The sequence below is a fragment of the Papio anubis genome, chromosome 1 (genome assembly GCF_008728515.1).
Source record: "Papio anubis isolate 15944 chromosome 1, Panubis1.0, whole genome shotgun sequence".
Classification (NCBI taxonomy): domain Eukaryota; kingdom Metazoa; phylum Chordata; class Mammalia; order Primates; family Cercopithecidae; genus Papio; species Papio anubis.
Window position 1 is genome coordinate 125,167,722 of NC_044976.1, and position 20,755 is coordinate 125,188,476.

General features: G+C 47.9%; 1 protein-coding gene across 4 annotated transcripts in view; it reads left to right on the forward strand.

The window, feature by feature from the left end:
• TDRD10 (tudor domain containing 10) overlaps positions 1-20,755 on the forward strand; it is a 55,867-nt gene that overhangs the window by 33,951 nt on the left and 1,161 nt on the right. The window contains exons 7-13 of one of the 4 annotated variants that reach the window (XM_009182239.3): positions 13,726-13,768; positions 14,449-14,539; positions 15,665-15,812; positions 16,073-16,218; positions 16,496-16,650; positions 18,990-19,060; positions 19,256-19,726. In XM_009182239.3, the coding sequence (XP_009180503.1) occupies positions 13,726-13,768; positions 14,449-14,539; positions 15,665-15,812; positions 16,073-16,218; positions 16,496-16,650; positions 18,990-19,060; positions 19,256-19,288 (687 nt within the window). In that variant the 3' untranslated portion in view covers positions 19,289-19,726. Of the gene's footprint in view, positions 1-13,725; positions 13,769-14,448; positions 14,540-15,664; positions 15,813-16,072; positions 16,219-16,495; positions 16,651-18,989; positions 19,228-19,255; positions 19,727-20,755 lie in introns of those variants that run through there. The other 3 variants (XM_021924291.1, XM_003892722.5, XM_021924293.2) reach the window with 3 other exon arrangements.

Consider the following 20,755-nt stretch of genomic DNA (forward strand, 5'->3'; position numbering starts at 1 on the left):
GAGATTCTCCTTCCTCAGACTCCCTAGTAGCTGGGACTACAGGCGTGCACCACCACGCCCAGCAAATTTTTTTGTATGTTTAGTAGAGATGGGGTCTCACCATGTTGGCCAGGCTGATCTAGAACTCCCGACCTCAGGTGATCCGCCCGCCTCAGCCTCCCAAAGTGCTGGGATTACAGGTGTGACATGCTGCGCCCTACCACAAAATTTTTTTAAACATAAAAATAATAAATAGGCCAGGTGCGGTGGCTCATGCCTGTAATCCCAGCACTTTGGGAGGCTGAGGCGGGTGGATCACGAGGTCAGGAGATCAAGACCATCCTGGCTAACACACCCCGTCCCTACTAAAAATACAAAAAATTAGCCGGGCATGGTGGTGGGCACCTGTAGTCCCAGCTACTCAGGAGGCTGAGGCAGGAGAATGGCGTGAACCTGGGAGGCAGAGCTTGCAGTGAGCCGAGATTGCACCACTGCACTCCAGCCAGGGTGACAGAGCAAGACTCCGTCTCAAAAAAAAAAAAACAACAAAAAATGAAAATAATAAATAGGCCGGGTACAATGGCTCATGTCTGTAATCCCAGCACTTTGGGAGGCTGAGATGGGCGGAGACCAGCCTGGCCCACATGGTGAAACCCTGTCTCTGCTAAAAATACAAAAATTAGCCGGTTGTGGTGGTGCATGCCTGTAATTCCAGCTACTCGGGAAGCTGAGGCAGGAGAACCTGAACCCGGGAGGCAGAGGTTGCAGTGAGTGAGATCGCGCCACTGCACTCCAGCTTGGGCTACAGAGTGAGACTCGTCTCAAAAAAAAGTAATGATAATAAAAATAAGTAGAATTCCATTTTTATTTATCTATAGTGTTAAGTGCATCTCTTTGTATACCTTTTTAAATGGTTGTGCTAGATGTTACATTATTACATTATATACATATAACTTACAGCTTACTCATGTTGGTTTTACCAGTTTGAGTACATCTATTTACTTCCCTTTACCTTTCCCTGTTAATAATGCAGTTGTATTTGAAATAAAATATTTACTCTATAAACATTTAGATCCAAGTCGGAAAGAATTATAATGTGTTTTTTTTTTTTTTTTTTGAGACAGAGTTTTCCTCTTGTCACCTAGGCTGGAGTGTAGTGGCGTGATCTCAGCTCGCTGCAGCCTCCACCTCCCAGGTTCAAGCAATTCTCCTGCCTCAGCCTCCCGAGTAACTGGGATCACAGGCATGTGCCACCACACCCAGCTAATTTTGTATTTTTAGTAGAGACCTTGCCATGTTGACCAGGCAGGTCTTGAACTCCTGACCTCAGATGATCCACCCATCTCAGCCTCCCAAAGTGCTGGGATTATAGGCGTGAGCCACCACACCTGGCTAGAAAACATAATTTTTGCTTCAACTGTCAAATATAACAGAAAACTCAGGAGAAGGAAGATGTATTGGTTGGTGCAAAAGTAAGTATAGTTTTTGCCATTAAAAGTAATAGCAAAAACCGCAATAACTTTTGCACCAACGTAGTATTTACCCGTATTTTTTCTGTGTTCATTCTTTTTTTCTTTTTTTTTTTTTTTGAGACGGAGTTTCACGTTGGTGCAAAAGTAAGTGTAGTTTTTGCCATTAAAAGTAATAGCAAAAACCGCAATAACTTTTGCACCAACGTAGTATTCACCCGTATTTTTTCTGTGTTCATTCTTTTTTTCTTTTTTTTTTTTTTTGAGACGGAGTTTCACTCCTTTTGACCAGACTGAAGTATAATGGCGTGGTCTCGGCCCACTGCAACCTCTGCCTCCCAGGTTCAAGCAATTCTCCTGCCTCAGCCTCCCAAGTAGCTGGGATTATAGGCGCCCACCACCACACCAGCTAATTTATATATATATACACACATACACGCACATACACACACATATATATATATATTTTTTTTTGGAGACAGAGTCTTGCTCTGTCGCCCAGACTAGAGTGCAGTGGCGCGATCTCAGCTCACTGCAAGCTCCGCCTCCCGGGTTCCCGCCATTCTCCTGCCTCAGCCTCCCGAGTAGCTGGGACTATAGGCACCCACCACCTTGCCTGGCTAGTTTTTTGTATTTTTTAGTAGAGATGGGGTTTCACCGTGTTAGCCAGGATGGTCTCGATCTCCTGACCTCGTGATCCGCCCGTCTCAGCCTCCCAAAGTGCTGGGATTACAGGCGTGAGCCACTGCGCCTGGCCTATTATTATTTTTTTGAGACGGAGTCTCACTCTTGTTGCCCAGGTCAAAGTGCAGTGGCGTGATCGCGACTCACTGCAATATCTGCCTCCCGGGTTCACGCCATCTTCCTGCCTCAGCCTCCCGTGTAGCTGGGACTATAGGCGCCCACCACCATGCCTGGCTAATTTTTGTGTTTTTAGTAGAGATGGGGTTTCACCGTGTTAGCCAGGATGGTCTCGATCTCCTGACCTCGTGATCCGCCCGTCTCAGCCTCCCAAAGTGCTGGGATTACAGGCTTGAGCCACTGCGCCCAGCCATTTTTATATTTTTAGTAGAGACTGGGTTTCACTACATTGGCCAGGCTGGTCTTGAACTCCTGACCTCAGGTGATCTGCCTGTCTTGGCCTCCCAAAGTGCCGGGATTACAGGTGTGAGCTACCACGCCCGGCTTCTTTCTTACTTGCTAACGTCCCAAAGTTCTACCTTTTATCATTTCTTTCCTGTTTAGAGAACTTCCTTTGGCTGTTCTCCTAGGGTAGGTCTGCTAGTAACAAATTCTTCCTTTTCCTTCATCTGAGAATGTGTTAATTTCCCCTTCATTCCTAAAGAATATTTTCTTTTTCTTTTTTTTTTTTCTGAGACAGAGTCTTCGCTGTTGTTGCCCAGGCTGGCTGGAGTACAATGACACGATCTCGGCTCACTGCAACTTCTGCCTCCCGGGTTCAAGTGATTCTCCTGCCTCAGCCTCCCGAGGAGCTGGAATTACAGGCACCTGCCAACCATGCCCAACTAATTTTTGCATTTTTAGTAGAGACAGGGTTTCACCATGTTGGCCAGGCTGGTTTTGAACTTCTGACCTGCGGTGATCTGCCCACCTTGGTCTCCCAGAATGCTGGGATTAGAGGCATGAAGTGTCTGGCCTAAAAACATTTTCATTAGATAAACAGTTTTTTATTTCAAACTGGAAACATAATTGTGCCACTTTCTTCCGGCTTCCATGGTTTCTTTCTTTTTTTTTTTTTTTTTAAGAATTTTTTTCATTAAAATTTTTTTTTTCTTTTGAAACAGAGGTGGGGTTTCACCATGTTGCTCAGGCTGGTCTTGAACCCCTGGACTTAAGTGATTCACCTGCCTCAACCTCCCACAGTGCTGAGATTACCCAGCTGAGCCTCCATGGTTTCTGATGAAAAATCTGTTGTCATTCAAATTGTTTTTCTCTGCATTCAAGATTTTTGCTTGGTTTTTAGTTTTCAGAAGTTTAATTATGATATGTCTTGGCATGCATTTCTTTGTGCTTTTGCTGTTTTGGGTTCACTTGCCTTTTTGAGTCTAGGTTTTCTCGGTCTACCGTCTTTCTGTTGTTCAGATTGCGTAATTTTTATTGCTGTGCCTTCCAGTCACCAGTTCTTTCTTCTGGTCCTCCATTCTGTTGTAGAGTTTACCCACTGAGCTTTTTATTTTGGTTATTGTATTTCTCAGTTTAAATTTTTTTTTTTTTTTTTTTTTTTTGAGATGAGTCTCACTCTGTCACCCAGGCTGGAGTGCATTGGCACAATCTTGGCTCACTACAACCTCGGCCTCTTAGGTTCAAGCGGTTCTCCTGCCTCTGCCTCCCAAGTAGGTGGGACTACAGGGGCCCGCCACCACGCCCAGCTAATTTTTTTGTATTTTTAGTAGAGATGGGGTTTCATCATGTTGGCCAGGCTGGTCTTGAACTCCTGACCTCAAGTGATCCTCCCGCCTCAGGCTTCCAAAGTGCTAGGATTTACAGGTGTGAGCCACCACTTCTGGCCTAAAATTTCCATTTTTAAATACTGTTTTTTGCTGAGACTTGGTTTCTTTGCCGAGAGTTTCCATTTTTTTTTTCATTTGTTTTAAAGGTGCTTGTCATTGTTCCTTGAAGCATTTTGTCATGGCTGCTTTAAAATGTTTGTCAGGTAGTGCCAGCACCAGTGTCGTCTCGGCATTGGCAGATGTTGATTGTCTTTTTTCATTCCACATGAGATTTTCCTGGTTCTTGGTATGAGTGAGTTTCACTGGAAACTTGGACATTTTCTTGTTATATTGCTGGACTGGATTTTGTGTACACCTTGTGTTTTAGCTGGCTTCCTCTGACGCTGCTCCCAGAGGGGAACATGGTACTGCCTCGCTGCTGCCAGGTGAGAATGAAAGTCAGGCTCCCTACTCAGCCTCTAAGGCGGCAGGGAGCGCCTTGTTACTGCTAGTTCTGGTTTGTGGTCTCCACTGACATCTTGGCTTGGATGGTTTCATTACCCCTGGGGAAAGTCTTGACTCTCCACTACACCTCTTCTGACACCACCCTAATAGGGAGAGATTGGAGGCTTTCTGTCTGTGAGGTGGGTATGGAAGTCCAGGTTCCCAAGTAGTTTATATTGACACCCAGGCAGGGTGGCCGTAGGGAGAGATCGGTTTCGTTATTGGGTGGGGGATGAAATCCCTGGCTGCCTGCTTGGCCCTTTGTGATCAGGGTGGGGATATTGGGCGACTCATCCCAGCCTCATGAGGGCAGAAGTCTGGGCCCTGCATGCTGTCTTTGCTGGCATGCGTGGAGTTGGGCTCGCCTTTTTGGTGGCGTTTAGCTGGAGTAGAGGAGTTATTATCTACAAGCTTTCTGTCTTCCTAGCCTGTCTCCTTTCTGGTGCTTTGGCTAGAAAGAGCAGGCTTTTGTTGGGGCTTTCTTTTTTCTGTGCCTATTGGTGTTTCTGGGTTGCTGGCCTCTTCAGTTCTAAGTTTGGAATATATAAAGCAAAAGGAAAACCCAGAGAAGTCATCACCACGTTGTACCCTGAGTTCCAAGGTCTCTGGCCAGCCTGTTCCCTTCTCTCCACCTCTCAGAGTCTTCTTATGTTCATTTTATATGTAATGTCCCAGGCTCTTAGTTGTGTTTAACAGAACTAAGATGAAGTATGTATATTTCATCTTCTCAGAGTGGAGGTTCTAAGAACAATTTTTATTTATTTATATTTTTAGAGCAGGGTCTTGCTCTATTGCCCAGACTTCAGTGCAGTGGCGTGATCTGAACTTACTGCAACCTCGAACTCCTGGGCTCAAGCAGTACTGCCTCAGCCTCATGAGTAGCTGGGACTACAGGTGTGTACCACCATGCCCAGCTAATTTGGCCTCAAGCAATCCTCCTGCTTTAGCCTCCCAAAGTGCTGGGATTGCAGGGGAGCCACTAGGCCCAGCCATATATATATATATATTTTCATTTTCTATTTGTAGAGATCCCACTCTACAAATTTCTATTTGTAGAGGGTCCCACTATGTTGCCCAGGCTGGTCTTGAACTCCTGGGCTCAAGCAGTCCTCTCCCCTGCACTTCCCAAACTGCTGGGATTATATTGGTGTGAGACCCCCAGCCGTTTTTTTAAAAAAAATGAAGAATATTTCATGACACATGAAAATTATATGAAATTCAGTTTGTGTCTGTGAAGCATTCCTGGCATGCAGCCTCAGCCGTTTGTTTACAGATTGCCTGTGACTGCTTCCTCACTGCAGCAGCAGAGTGGACTCGTGACAGACAGTAAGTCCCCTAAAATCTAAAATATTTATTATTTGGCCCTTTGCAGAAAAAGTTTGCCAGTTCCTGGGCTAAGATCTAGGCTATTTTTTAAAAAACAAAAATAAAAAAACAGGATGAAAGTGCCTGGAAATCAATGCGAGAAAGAAACAACCTAATAGAAAAATGGGCAAGAGCTAGGAATAGGCGTTTTGTAGGTGAAGATACATAAAAGCCAGCAGGACCACATCCGCAGGCTGCAACTTTCCCGTTGCTTACCACAAGGTGGCAGTTTCTGACAACACCCAGGCACCTGGTGGTTTTCCATCACCTGCTCCTGTCGAGTCAGCCACCTTTGATGCTGCTGGTTTCTGTGGTTTTGCCCATCCTGGTAGAACTCTCTGCCGAAGGAGCAGGGAGTGGGGAAGCCCCAGATGCTCACTGTTTTCATACAAGGGTCAGTCGTTGTTACTGTTTTCTTTTTAATAGATGTGTTCAATTTCAAGTATGCTTCAGTCAATTTCCAGAGTCCTAAAGTGGTTGTTTTTGACAGTTTGTCAAGATTTGTTATTGTTTTTTGGGGAGAGGATTTGTTGATTGAAATATTTTGTAGTAAAATTGTTTTAAAGAAAGGAAAAGGTAACATTAGAAGATCAGCTTACGTAGCACAATACACACATCCAGGCAGAGTTCAGGTCAGCATGGGGGAGAGATTATCAAATGATGTAAGATAATTTCCCATGGGGGAAGGATGTGAGTTTTCAGATACAAAGCAGCCAGTGAGTGCCCAGGATAATGAATGAGAAAATAAAAACCTACATGAAGGCACTTTACAGAAGTATTTTTAGAATACTAGGGATAAGCCTTAGGAAGAGAATCCATATTGAAGGATATGGAATCAGGTGGTGTGATAGAATTCTTCAGGAAAATAATACCCAAGCCCAAACAAGTCAGTCAAGAATAAGGGTAGCACTTTGGGAGGCCAAGATGGGCGGATCACTTGAAGTCAGGAATTTGAGAACAGCCTGGCTAACATGGTGAAACCCCATCTCTATTAAAAATACAAAAATTAGCCAGGCCTGATTTTGTACACCTGTAATTCCAGCTACTTGGGAGGCTGAGGCAGAAGAATCCTTTGAACCCAGGAGGCAGAGGTTGCAGTGAGCCAAGATCGTGCCGCTGCACTCCAGCCTGTGCATCAGAGCAAGACTGCATCTCAAAAAAAAAAAAAAAAAAAAAAAAAAAATATATATATATATATATATATGGGTAGGCCATCTGCAGTGGTGTGCACCTGTAATCCCAGTGCTTTGGGATTTGGGATTTGGGAAGCCGAGGCAGGAGGATTGCTTTAGGCTAGGAGTTTGAGAACATCCTGGGCAACCCTGTCTTCAAAAAATGTGCCAGGTGTGGTGGCACACACATGTAGTCCCAACTACTGGTGAGGCCGAAATGGGAGGGTCACTTGAGCTGAAGGAGTCTGAGGTTGCAGTGAGCTATGATTGTGCCAGCACTCCAGCCTGGGTAACAAAGTAAGACACTGTCACTTTTAAAAAAAGGTAGAAAAAGACTTGCTCAGAAAGGTAGGGTCTCAAAAAATGTGTGCCCCATGTACGTGTTCCCATGTACGTATTCTCAGAAAGCTATGAAGGAGTGTGTTCCAAAAAAAATGAATCAGTAAAGCCAAAACAAGACAGAGTCTGGTATCCAACCCAAATCCAAGAGGAGAGAGATGAGAGGCTTCCCAGATTGGCCACAGGCAGTCCTGGAACAGTGCAGCAGGCAGTCCAGAACAGAGTGAGACTCTAGGGGTGACGTTGACAGGAAGAAAAATGGAAAAGGGTCACTGGAGGTTACAAGATTCAAGGAAATCCAAGTAAATGGACTGGGGACAAAGCAGCAGTTAATTCCTAAGAAAAGGTTGCAGGCTGGGTGGGGTGGATCACGAGGCCAGGTGTTCGAGACCAGCCTGGCCAACATGGGTGAAACCCCGTCTCTACTAAAAATACAAAAACTAACTGGGTGTGGTAGCACGTGCCTGTAATCCTAGCTACTCAGGAGGCTGAGGGGGTGAAACCCTGTCTCTACTAAAAATACAAAAACTAACTGGGTGTGGTAGCACGTGCCTGTAATCCTAGCTACTCAGGAGGCTGAGGCGGGAGAATCGCTTGAACTTGGGAGGCAGAGGTTGCAGTGAGCTGAGATTGTGCCATTGCACTCCAGCCTGGACAATACGAGCGAAACTCCATCTTAAAAAAAAAAAAAAAAAGGCCGGGCGCGGTGGCTCACGCCTGTAATCCCAGCACTTTGGGAGGCCAAGTCGGGTGGATCACGAGGTCAGGAGATCGAGACCATCCTGGCTAACACAGTGAAACCCCGTCTCTACTAAAAATGCAAAAAAATTAGCCGGGCATAGTGGCGGGTGCCTGTGGTCCCAGCTACTCGGGAGGCTGAGGCAGGAGAATGGCATGAACCCGGGAGGTGGAGCTTGCAGTGAGCCGAGGTCGTGCCACTGCACTCCAGCCTGGGCGGCAGAGCGAGACTCTGTCTCAAAAAAAAAAAAAAAAGGTTGCTTAGGAATAAAAAATAACACATGACTTGATTCAATAGTGATCAGGATTTTCAGTCACATAATAGAACACTGGAGGGTTTGAGCAGGCGGTGACATAGCCAGATTAGAACCCATTCACATGTTCATATGTTTTAGAAAATCAACTTTGTTGAAGTATTCAGTATACTTACTGAAGTATAATTTACTTAAAGTGAACCCATTTAAGTGTACAGCTTGATGAATTTTGACCAGTGCATGCAGGATGTAACCACTATCACAATCAAGATAGAGAACATTTCAGTTGCCCAAAAGATTCCCCCTTCAGGGCCCCCAGCAGCCCTCAGCTGTTGTCCATCCTTTCGATCAGATGGAGCTTTTCCAGCGTGTCCTGTAAATGGCATCAGGGTGTGCGTGCTTCTTTGTGTCTGGCTTCTGTCATTCAGCGGAATGTTATTGAGATGCATCCATGTGGTTGCACCATCAGCAGTTCTTTTTTTATTGCTAAGTGATACTCTGTTGTATCATGTGCCACCATTTACTCGTCCTTGCACCTAGATTTAACTTTTAAAGGGACCTTCTAGAACCCACTGGAGGAGGCCAGAATGGAGGCAGGAAGACCTGCTTCTGGCGGTCCAGGGAAGAGATGAAAATATATTGTCACACCAGCCCTGAGGCTGCCCCCCAAACACGCCAAGTGCATCCCCACCTTAGGGCCTCTGGACCTACCATTGTTAGCCCAAAAGTCTCTTCTCCCAGGTGTCTATAGGGTTTGCCGGCTCCCTTCATTCTAGGCTCCACTGAGCAGTCACCACCTCAGGAGGACTTTCCGTGAGACACCACCCACCCCTGGCTCTCTTCATCCCCTCTCTCTGAGTTGTGTCTCTTCATCCCTCTTACTGCCAGCCAAAGACATTATTCCTCTTTGTATATTTATTTAGTGTCTGCTGCCCCCAGGAGAATGTGAGCTTTGTGGTGGCATTTTATATTTGTGGGTGACTAAATGGGGGCTCCCTGAGGAGCCCATGCAAAGGTCTTTGTCTTTCATCTTTGTCATTTTGTGTCTGGCACATAGCAGTGCAAGTGATTAAAGAATGAAAGGGAAGCAATTGAGGTTAGAGCTGCAAATGTGAAATTTCCACCAGGATGGGCCCCTCAGGTATTCCCAGGTGCAGTTCCCCAGGTTGGTGGAGGTCAGGGCAGGGGTAGACAGCACTTAAAGAGAGTTGGCCCAGGGTTGTGGCAGTGAGCAGACTTGGAGGCTGCAGGTTGGGAAGCTGCCTGTGTTCTGGGTGTCATGAGGCTGTACCCTGCTGAGTGTATGCAAGAACTTCTCCCAGGTGTGTGGAGGGGACTGGATGGATGGTCCCACCTCCAAGCCTTCTGCCCACCAACTTTTGTGTTCCTGTTTCTCCTCTCCCACTGCACGGACTCCCCAGCATCACTCTGGAGCAGGCGCACCTCTTAGGACACTTGACCAGCTGGTAGAAATGTCCCAGAACAAAGTAAAGGGATAATTAACAGCTGTTGATTGATCTGGGCATGAGGGTGACCATGCTTGTAGCAACAATGGAACGTAATTAAAATTAGCTGATCTTGCAGCTATTGAGGTGCTGCCTTGATCTCTGTGGCTTCCATGTGGCCACCTTTGTATTACAGACACATCTGGAAATTGGAGGTCTGTGTTTAGGTGACATACCTGCTGTGGCTGTTGGATGATAATTATGTAGATTTTCCTCTGGAACTTAATTTTACAAACTGTCAAAACGGGCTTGTTATATTTATCACTTAAATCATTAGGGAATAATAATTAGACCAAAAATGATGTAAAATGCTTCTGTATTAATAATCATTTTTAGCTTGAAACTGCTGGTGATAATTGGTTTGCGGGATTGGTATTTAGAACTGCCTTAGGAGAGGCCGGGCACGGTGGCTCACGCCTGTAATCCCAGCACTTTGGGAGGCCAAGGTGGGTGGATCACGAGGTCAGGAGATCGAGACTATCCTGGGTAACACCGTGAAACCCCATCTCTACTAAAAATACAGAAAATTAGCCAGGCGTGGTGGTGGGCACTTGTAGTCTTAGCTACTTGGGAGGCTGAGGCAGGAGAATGGTATGAACCTGGGAGGCGGAGCTTGCAGTGAGCCGAGATCACACCACTGCACTCCAGCTTGGGCGACAGAGCGAGATTCTGAATAAAAAGGCACCTTATGTGCTTGCCTAGAGGGGGCCAATTTTTAGCACCGTGGCTTGGCTTGGCTTTGTTATGGATAAAGAAGAGAGGCAGAATGTGGTTGGTTTAGCGAGGAAAGGTTCAATTTGGGTCTCATTGATTGATAGCAGTAGTTAACTTTCACTGAGGACTCACTGTCTAATTGTTTTACTGTGTGAACTCATTTAATTACAGCAGTAGGTGCTGTTAACTATCCCATTCTGCAGATGTGAACACCAAGTAACTCACCCAGACTTAAGCAGCCAATCTCCCAACCAGGATTGGGGTCCAGACAGCTAACTCCTGAATCCGCACTTGTAACTGCTGTGTTGTGCTGCTTCTGTTTCTTAGTACCTACTGCGTGTCATTGTCCTGAGCCCAACTAAATCCTCATATCAAGGCAGGTGGGATTCCTGGTGTGGAAAAGGAAACCAAGATTTAGAGAGTGAATAATTTGCCCTAGGTCATTTCTTTCTTTCTTGTCTCTCTTTTCTTTTTTCTTTTTTTTTGGACAGAGTCTCACTTTGTCACCCAGGCTGGAGTGCAATGGCACAATCTCGGCTCACTGCAGTCTCCGCCTCCTGGGTTCAAGCAATTCTCCTGCCTCAGCCTCCTGAGTAGCTGGGATTACAGGCACCTGCCACCATGGCCGGCTAATTGTTTGTATTTTTAGTAGAGATTGGGTTTTGCCATATTAGCCAGGCTGGTCTCGAACTCCTGGCCTCATGTGATCTGCCCACCTAGGCCTCCCAAAGTGCTGGGATTAGAGGTGTGAGCCACAGCACCCAGCCGCCAGGTCATTTCTTATTTGATTCTTTCATTCACACATATTTACTGAGAGCTTAATATGCACCAGGCATTTCCTAGGCCCTGGTGTTACCTCCATGATCAAGGTAATTGTTGGAAGACACTTGTCATTCTTGTTCTTGCGATGCTTACATTCCAGTGGTAAAAGAGACAATAAAAAAGAAAATACCAGATAATGAGTAGCAGCTGAAGAACTAAAATATGATGATGTGATGAAGAGTGAGATGTCACTTCTTTAGATGGTTCTTAGGGAGGCCCCTTTTGTGGAGTAGTGACATCTCTACTGCGATCTGAATGCCAGCTCAGAGCCAGCCACTTGGAAGACCAGACTAAGAACATTCCAGGCAGAGGGAGGCCTGCAAGTGGCCCAAGGTATGAGCCTGGTGGGTGAAGGGGAGTGGAGTAGGCAGAGAGGTCACTGGGAAGGGGCGTCCGTTGGTAAGCCTTGAGAGCCAAGGTCAAGACTGGGTTTTATTTGTAAGCATGATGGAGAGATGTTGGAAGATTTTAACCAGTGATGTCATGTGATCTGCTTTTTGTTTGGAAAAGATCACTGTCCTCAGGTGATTGGATTGTGGGGGCAGGTGCCGCAGCAGAGCTCCCTGTTTGCTGTCGTTGTCATTCTGGTAAGAGATGGCGAGTACTGGGGTGGTGGGTATGGACACGGAGAAAAATGTTCATGGGCTCAGGTGTGTTTTGGAGGAGGAGGTAGCTTGGCTTGCTGATGCATTTGATGTAGGGAGCTTGGGAGAGAGAACTTGGGTGAACTGCTTTGTAGTTAGTGATGCGGTAGGCTGAGCACAGTGGCTCATGCCTGGAATCCCAGCACTCTGGAAGGCTGAGGCAGGCGGATTGCTTGAGCCCAGGAGTTCAAGACCAGTTTGGGCAACATGGTGAAACCCCATCTCTGCAACAACAACAACAACAACAACAACAACAAAAGATGCAGTTCACTGAAATGGAGAAAGCCAGCCTGGGGAGGGTCTGCTTTATTTGTTTGTGATTGCAACTCCTTGGGTGAGTCTGATGCAGACATGCTAAGTCTGTGTACCTCTTCACTCTCCTGTCAAGTGGACATCACATGTGAGTGGAATTCCAGAGAATGATGAGGGCTGGGGCTGCAGCTTTGAGAGTGCACGGTACGTTCTTGATACCTAAAACCGTTGCACTGGAGATGGCCTTGGAGAGAAGGTGGATGGGGAGAGGACAAGTCCTGAGATGTGCCAGTGTTGAGCAGTTGAACTGGGAAGGCCAGCCAGGAAAAGAGAAGGAGAACCAGATACATGTGATGCCAAGAGATGCGTTTCTGGAAAGAGGGAGCGGAGAGAATACTGCAGGTGGATTCAGAACAGGGAAGTGACTGTTGGATTTGGCAGCGTGACAGTTCATGCTGACCCTGTGCAGGGCCATTTTGGGGAAGCCTGGGAGGAGACTTGTGAGTGTGGATGTAAACAGCACAGAGACCGTAAAACTGTGAAGTTGCAGTGAGAGGAACACAGAAGCAGGAATTGGGGGAGCTGTGAGGTCAGTCAGGGTCTTTCCAAATGGGTGTTAGATCCTGCTTGTTTTGCTGTGGAAAAGGCCCACACGGGAGGGAGACAGTGCTGGAGGAGCAGCCCGGTGGGTCTGCAGAGTAAGGGCTTGAGCCAGAGCGGGAGGAAGCAGGTGCATGCAGCCAAGTGTGCAGGGGAGGGATGGCAGGGAGGGCAGGAGTGGGAGAGGGGCTGGTGGTCGGGGTGGGTAGAAGAGGACATCCCGTCTCATTGCTTCCCGTTTGCTCTCTGATGAAGAGGCAAGTTAATGGGCAGGGGTTGTGGGCATGAAGAAAGGAGAGGATATGAGGTCCTTTGGAGAGAAGGAAAGTCGAGGCGTGTGGTGGGTGGTGGTAGTGGGATGGAAGCACCTGGATGCAGGGCAGTGGGAAGGGGGACAGATACTTGGGTGTCCCCAGGGTTGGGGGTTTTTCAGGTGAGAACAGTGGTGAGAGGGAGACCAGCGTGGGTTGGGGGCTGCAGGGCTGTGGAGAGTGGCAGGGCACCTAGGCCTTTCTGTCCCCACCCAGCCCTTCATCAGTGTGACTGCTACCTCTTGTCTTCCTCCCTGCAGGTAGTGCCAGCAGGGCACCAGGCTAAGTGTCCCGGTGGTGCCTTCTGCCCCTGTCTGGGGAAGGCTGCTGGGCAGCTCATTCTGTGACTGTACCTCCGGATGAGCGCTCCCTGGCAGCAGCCCTGCTCCCTGCCTTCCCTGCTCCTGATCATCTTTTCTTTGGGTTGGCTCAGGATGCCATGAGGATGGAGAAAGTGGGTGGATGTCTCAAAAGTCAGCTCTAAAGTCGGAGTCAAAACAGGGGCTGCCGATGCTCTGTCTCCCAGTCTACCTGTAGTGATTCAGCATAGAAATCAATAAAACAAATGCCACTGTGGCTGAGTGAGACCTTTCATTTTTCTCCCCAGGTGTTGGAGAAGGCTTCTGGTGAAGGATTTGGCAAAACCGCTGGTGAGATTCTGCGCTGCCATCTGTTCCCAGGATGTGGCTTTGCAGCTCCTAATGGACCTCTTCCAGCCCCACTTGGGATGGCTCCCCCTTCTGCAGCCTCCCTTCCAGCTCCATCCCCTGGTGACCCTTAGTGTAGAAATACCCTTTTCCCTTTGTTCCTCTAGGATGCTTGCTTGCTTGTATTTTTTCTTTGAGACAAGGTCTCGCTCTGTCACCCAGGTTATAGTGCAGTGGCGTGGTCATAGCTCACTGCAGCCTCGATCTCCTGGGCTCAAGCCATCCTTCCTTCTCAGCCTCCACAGTAGCTAGGACTACAGGTGTGCATCACCATGCCTGGCTAATTGTTAAAATTTTTTGTGAGATGGAGTCTTGCTATGTTGCCTAGGCTGGTCTTAAACTCCTTGCCTTAAGTGATCCTTCCACCTCAGCCTCCCGAAGTGCTGGGATTACAGGTGTGAGCCACCATACCGAGCCCTAGGATGCTTTCTTAAATAAAGAATATCATCCGACCGACCCTTCCCACCCAGATGAGAATCTAGAGACAGAATTGGGAGGGTGCAGCTTCTTGGCCCATTTTATGCTTCCTTTGAGGGCAGGGCGAAGGCCTCTTATGGGTTAGGGGAGCACATTCCTCTCTGGGTAGCTCTGGTGCCTCCGGGACTTAGTCTTCTGCTTTCTAGCTATTATACAGCTCGCTCCTAAAGCTCCTGTTGACCTGTGTGAGACAGAGAAACTGAGGGCAGCCTTCTTTGCAGTCCCCTTGGAAATGAGGTGAGCAAGGTATAGAAAGACCACCAGGGCAAATGGCGATTACAGACATCTCTGTCCCACAGAGAGTGGGGACAGGGATAGTACTGGGGTGGGGGATAGTTTTCGGGAACTCGTGTGTCAGATCCAAGCTGTAAGGCTGTGACCCACACTGACTTATAAAATCAGCTTCCCAGCTGGGCCCGGTGGCTCATGCCTGTAATCCCAGCACTTTGGGAGGCCAAAGTGGGTGGATCACTTGAGGTCAGGAGTTCAAGACCAGCCTGGCCAACATGGCAAAACCCCGTCTCTACTAAAAATACAAAAATTAGCCGGGCGTGGTGGTGGGCATCTGTAGTCCCAGCTGCTCGGGAGGCTGAGGCAGGAGAATTGCTTGAACCCAGGAGGCAAAGGTTGCAGTGAGCTGAGATTGTGCCACTGTAGTTCAGCCTGAGCAACAGAGTGAGACTCTATCTCTAAATCAATCAATCAATCAATCAATCAATCAATCATCTTCCACTTATGTACAGCAAAGGCCTGTGACTGTCCGCTGCCCTGGATGCCAGGAGGTCATCATGCCAACCATGTTCCCTGCTTTGCTTTAACAGTGGATACCGTTCTTAATGTCAGGAGTGCCAGAATTATCAGTTTGACTTGAAATGCTGTAGGGCCTGTAGCTTTTTGTCACTCGTCACATGTGGTTTAGGCAGGTGGTTGAGTGGAGCAGCAGGGTGACATTTGGAATGTGTGTAAATGTAGGGGAGGAGCAGCTTTGGGATGGAAGGCACATCCTGCATGGTGGACAGTCCACACCTGCATCATTTAGAGACTCATAAATCACTTAGGAGACCCAAAATCTACCCATTGAGGACTTTAGTCCACCTCTCTGTCTCGGAGTTTCTCAATGTGTTTTTGTTTCCCTCTGCTGCGTCCTTTTCCTGCACTCTTCAACCTGTGCGCCCCCAGACTGGCCCTTCCTTTCCTCTGCCGTGGACTGGGATTACTTGAGAACTGGCTTTGGCTCCCACCCTGGAGAGGGTGGGCACAGCCCTCCTGCTTAGGGAACTCATCCCCCAGGCAGTTCAGCCTCCTGCAGGACAGGCGTTGGTCCAGTCGTTCCTTTCCTTGCTCTCCTTGCTCTTCCCGCAGAGGGTCCTTCCTGGTGCTGCTCCTGAGGGAATGCTTCCGAGACCTGAGCTGGCTGGCGCTCATCCACAGTGTCCGTGGGGAGGCAGGGCTGCTGGTGACCAGTATCGTCCCGAAGACCCCGTTTTTCTGGGCCATGCACATCACTGAGGTATGGACTGGTTGTTGGCCCCCTCAGGCTCCTGTGCCTTCCTGCGTGGCCTTCCGAGGGTGGGCACGGTAACAGGGCCGGTCAGTGGTGGAGATGCAGGGTAACTACAGTCTGATCCCCAGGTTCAGTTTCGTTCTCTCCCACCTCCTACCTGTTTCCTTTGGGAAAGATTAGCAGTGCTAATGTAACAGGTGACATCTACAGAGGCAGATTTGTAATGCAGTGCAGGCAGTGGGGCCATTGCATTTTGCATCCCACAGGCTCTGCACCAGAACATGCAGGCGCTGTTTAGCACCCTGGCTCAGGCGGAGGAGCAGCAGCCCTACCTGGAGGACTCCGCTGTTAAGCGTGGGACTCGCTGTCTGGCAGAGTACCACCTGGGGGATTATGGACACGCCTGGAACAGGTGTGTGCCTGGGCAGGGGTAGAGCCTATGGGAGAGGTGTGCAGGGAAAATGCTGCCTTCTTGCATTCTCTTCCTTTGGGCTCTGGTTTTTTTTCTTGTGGCTTCTTCTCTCAAAATCATCTTTATCATTATTTCCTCACTCAAGAATTGGGGAGAAACAGAGCAAACTCGCTCTTCCTCCCTCCCACCTCCACTTTCACATCCGCTTTGTCGAAGACTGCTGTGCATGGCACTAGGCGGAATGACTTTCCTCTGTCTTTCTCCTTTCCTCTGCCAGGTGTTGGGTGCTGGACAGGGTGGACACCTGGGCTGTGGTCATGTTCATTGATTTTGGACAGTTGGCCACCATCCCTGTGCAGTCTCTGCGCAGCCTGGACAGTGACGACTTCTGGACCATCCCACCGCTGACTCAGCCATTCATGCTGGAGAAAGGTGAGACATCTTCTACCTTCCTACTGAGGGTTTCAGGGACAGGAGAAGCCATGGTTGCTTCTGGGACCTGAGCAGGAAACAGCATAGTGGGCGGCCAAGGTGCTTCAGTTTCTCTTTCTGAAAACCCAACCCCCGTTTTCAGCATCTGACCCCAGCAAAGCTGCCTCTCAAGTGTTGGTTTTCATGCCTGGGGTCTGGAGCCCAAGATCCCAAGAGGGACCTCAGATGCTGCCCAAAGGCTGAGTTCTCTGGAAGGGAAGAGAAGAGGGCAGATTTCCCACCCCTGCTTCCACCAGAGCTGTTCAGCTTTCATCTGTTTTACATACTTTGCATGTTGCTTCAGATTTCACTGGAAAAGGATTCTGCCATAGAAGAAAATTAGCACTCGAATACCAGTGCTAGAGGCCAGAGCACACCACTTAGCACCGCACTCTCCTAATGTGGTTTATTTAGCCTCAGACACCTGCGGGTTTCTCCATAGGTGGAAATGAAGAGGCCCTTTCTCAAGATCGAAGTTAGGTGAAATGTAAAAAGATGAAAGAATGCTTTAGGGGGCAGTCAGGAGAAGTGGAGATGAAGAAGCATACATATACATACACAGGAAGTAAGATGGAAAAGTTTTATTAAAAAAATTTTTTTTTTGCCAGAGGCAGGGTCTCACTCGGTTGCCCATGCTGGAGTGCAGTGGCATAATCATAACTCATTGCAGCCTCAAACTCCTGGGCTCAAGCGATCCTCCCACCTTGGCCTCTCAAAGTGCTGAGATTAGAGGCATGAGCTGCTGTGCTTAGCTGAGATGGAAACATTTTACAGAAAAACTAAGTTTTTTTTTTTTTTTTTTTTGAGATGGAGTCTCGTTCTGTTGCCCAGGCTGGAGTGCAGTGGCGTGATCTTGGCTCACTGCCAACTCTGTCTCCCAGGTTCACACAATTCTCCTGCCTCAGCCTCCTGAGTAGCTGGGATTACAGGTGCCCGCCACCACACCCAGCTATTTTTTTTTTTAATTTTTAGTAGAGATGGGGTTTCACTATGTTGGCCAGACTGGTCTCGAACTCGTGACCTCGTGATGCGTCTGCCTTGGCCTCCCAAAGTTCTGGGATTACAGGTGTGAGCCACCCGGCCCTCAGACAAACTAAGTCTTGAGATAGAGGCTTGCTATGTCGCCCAGGCTGGAATGCAGTGGCGCGATCTCGGCTCACTGCAATCTTCGCCTCCCAGGATCAAGTGATCCTTCTGCCTCGGCCTCCTGAATAGCTGGGATTACAGGCATGCACCACCACGCCTGGCCAATTTTTCTGTTTTTAATAATGATGGGGTTTCACGATGTTGGTCAGGCTGGTCTCGAACTCCTGACCTCATGATCTGTCTGCCTCGGCCTCCCAAAGTCCTGGGATTAGAGGTGCGAGCCACCACTCCCGGCCAAAATATATATATATATTTAAAGATGGAAAGGCATCTCCCAATTGTGCAGGGCCAAGGCTTCCTGGGAGGCTGGTGGGGCTTGTGCCCAGTGGGCAGGGAGCACCACCCAGAGGTTGTCTTGGGTCATTGCATGAAGAGGGTCCCTGCTGCCCAGCCTGGGAACAGTCAGGCATCAGGAGCTTCTTCAGGTGACCCAGGGAAGAGGAGCTTCCTGTCTCAAAGTGCAGATCCCAGCCTGTCAGAAGGGCCAGAATCCCCAACCCAGAGATAAGTCAGACAAGTGTCAGTTTTCTTCCCTTTATGGATGAGGAAAATACGGCTCAGAAAAGTGAAATGAACTTGTACTTAATAGCAAGAAAATGGCATAGCTGGGGATGAAACCTAGGTCTGACTCTTAGTGATTCAGTTTCATGCATACAGAGAGTCCCAGAGTTTGGGGGCTGTGGTGGGATGGTGGGAGTTGCATGAGGGACAACATCCTTGGGAAAGGTGGGTTTTTGATGAGCTCCCTGCCTGGTTCCAGCATGTAAGAGTGCCCGCTTCTCATGGTGAAAACCTCTCCACTTTTAACCTTGCTCTATCCAGCCGAAACTCTCAGAACAGAGTTCAGTGAACATGATTTTCTGTCCCCAGTAGAATTTCTCATTAAAAATCCCAGATCCCTGTAATTATTTTAACAAGTGCCTCCTCCCTTTATCTGCTGTTATTTTGCCCTCCCCCATGCTACCTTTTCAGCATTTATCATCTCATTTGATCCTGGCAGCAGGGATTTAGCAGAAACTAGCAGAGACTTGCTGGTTGGAGCTGGTTGGCGGCCAGAGCACTTTCCCTGCAGCCCCCGCCTTTTGCTTCCCTCCTTTGCTCCTCCTGCCCAGCCCCGTGCCACTGAGGTTTTGTTGTTGTGTCTTGTTTTGCAGACATTTTGAGTTCATATGAGGTTGTTCATCGAATCCTCAAAGGGAAAATCACTGGTGCTTTGAACTCGGAGGTAACTGCCCCTGCTTCTAACTTGGCTATTCTCCCTCCACTCCTGCCCTTGGGGTCTCTGCAGCAGGCTGCAGCCTAGGCCTGGATACAGTATTTACCTGGCATTCTTAGATCAAATGAATTGCTTATCTGAGGGGTTGGGTGAACTGGCTGGGTGGGCCTTCCTTCCCACCAAGGCTTTGTCTTTCTCTTCCAGTCGCACATCCTAAAGTTTGAAGAGTCTAAATAATGGGGCTCCCCTCAACATGTTCCCTCTCCTGTTTGCCACGGATACAGAGGCCACCTGCCCTGCCTTCTCGTACCCCTTTCACCCTTGAGGCCTGGGAGGTGAAAAAAGCCAGACTGTGCCCAGGATTGATTTTCATTTTGCTTTTACTCCCAACTTCCCTCCCAAAAGAGAGTGAAGTCTCATTTGTCATGTGTCTTTAGTTCCCCAACTTGGCATGAACATTTGAACCAAACATAGGAAACTACCATTAGGTTGAAAGCCTGAGGCAGCTGGAATGGTCTTTCTTGTGTCTCTTCTTTGTACCCCAGAGCATGATATAAGTGGTCCTAACAGATTCTGGATAATGGAGAAGCCCTCTGCTAGTTTTCCTGGCATTCAATGTAGAATAGGTAGAGAATATTTAACCAATGAGCAAATAAATGTTGGCATGTTTCATGAGTTTGGAGTGATTGATACTTCTTTCCAGCCACCCTTCCACTGCCCTGCCCTGCCCTGCCCTGCCCTCTAAAACTGCTGCAGTGAGATTAGAGCCTGCCAGTGTGGGCTCTGGGCCATGCAAACCCTGCCTGGGATATAGATACATGCTTGAGGTATAGGGTAAGAGTTAGTTTCATTTCTTCTTGCCTTCTAAGTGGAGAGAAGAAAATTGTTTCATGATGATATGGCCTTGATTCTTTTTTATACTTTGTACTTTATTAGAACCCTAAACTTAAGGTCATAAAAGGGAGTGCTGGGTTTGGCAAGAAAAATGGAGGATTCTCTTAGAGTTGGTGTCATGCAACTCACAGGAGCAGGCATTTCCCTCTATGTCAAGTGAACATGAACCCCACTGTTTCTTCAAATAATTTTATTAGAGCCAAACTATTTAAATAATTTTATTTGTTTCATCCTTTGGTAGATGAGAAAAATACATTACAAAATACATTATACAGAAGACAGCTCACAGTACACGTTACTAAAAACACAATCTACATTCCAGCCAGGGCTGGTGGTAAGTTCAGAAGAAAGCCACAGAGGCCTTGAAAACCAGATTTCAGCTCTATGGAATGAATTTTCCCCTTATGTCCCGTCTTTATCTCAACCTCAGCATATGTTTTATTAGCACCCCTAATTATGTGGGTGTGGGTAGGGTTAGAGCAGCATTGAGTGGGACTGGTGGACTCTCCATCCACCTAAAGCAGCAAACATTAAAAGTCCCTCAAAAGAAAAGGGGTGGGGGAGGGGGAAAGAATGGCCAATGTGAAAATTGCCGTGTCTCAAAGCATTACAGAACTGCTCTAGCATCCTACAGTTCCCAGGCAGCTGTCCCAAGTCTGGGTTTTCTGAGACTTGGGTCTTCACTTGGCCATCCTTGGCCTCTGTAATTTCCATCTTTATGAGAGCTGCTGGCATCGTAGGTCCTAAGAGGCTGTCTCAGTCCCAGAGCAAGCTTATAGACAAAGTGATACAGGCAGCACCCGCTAGATG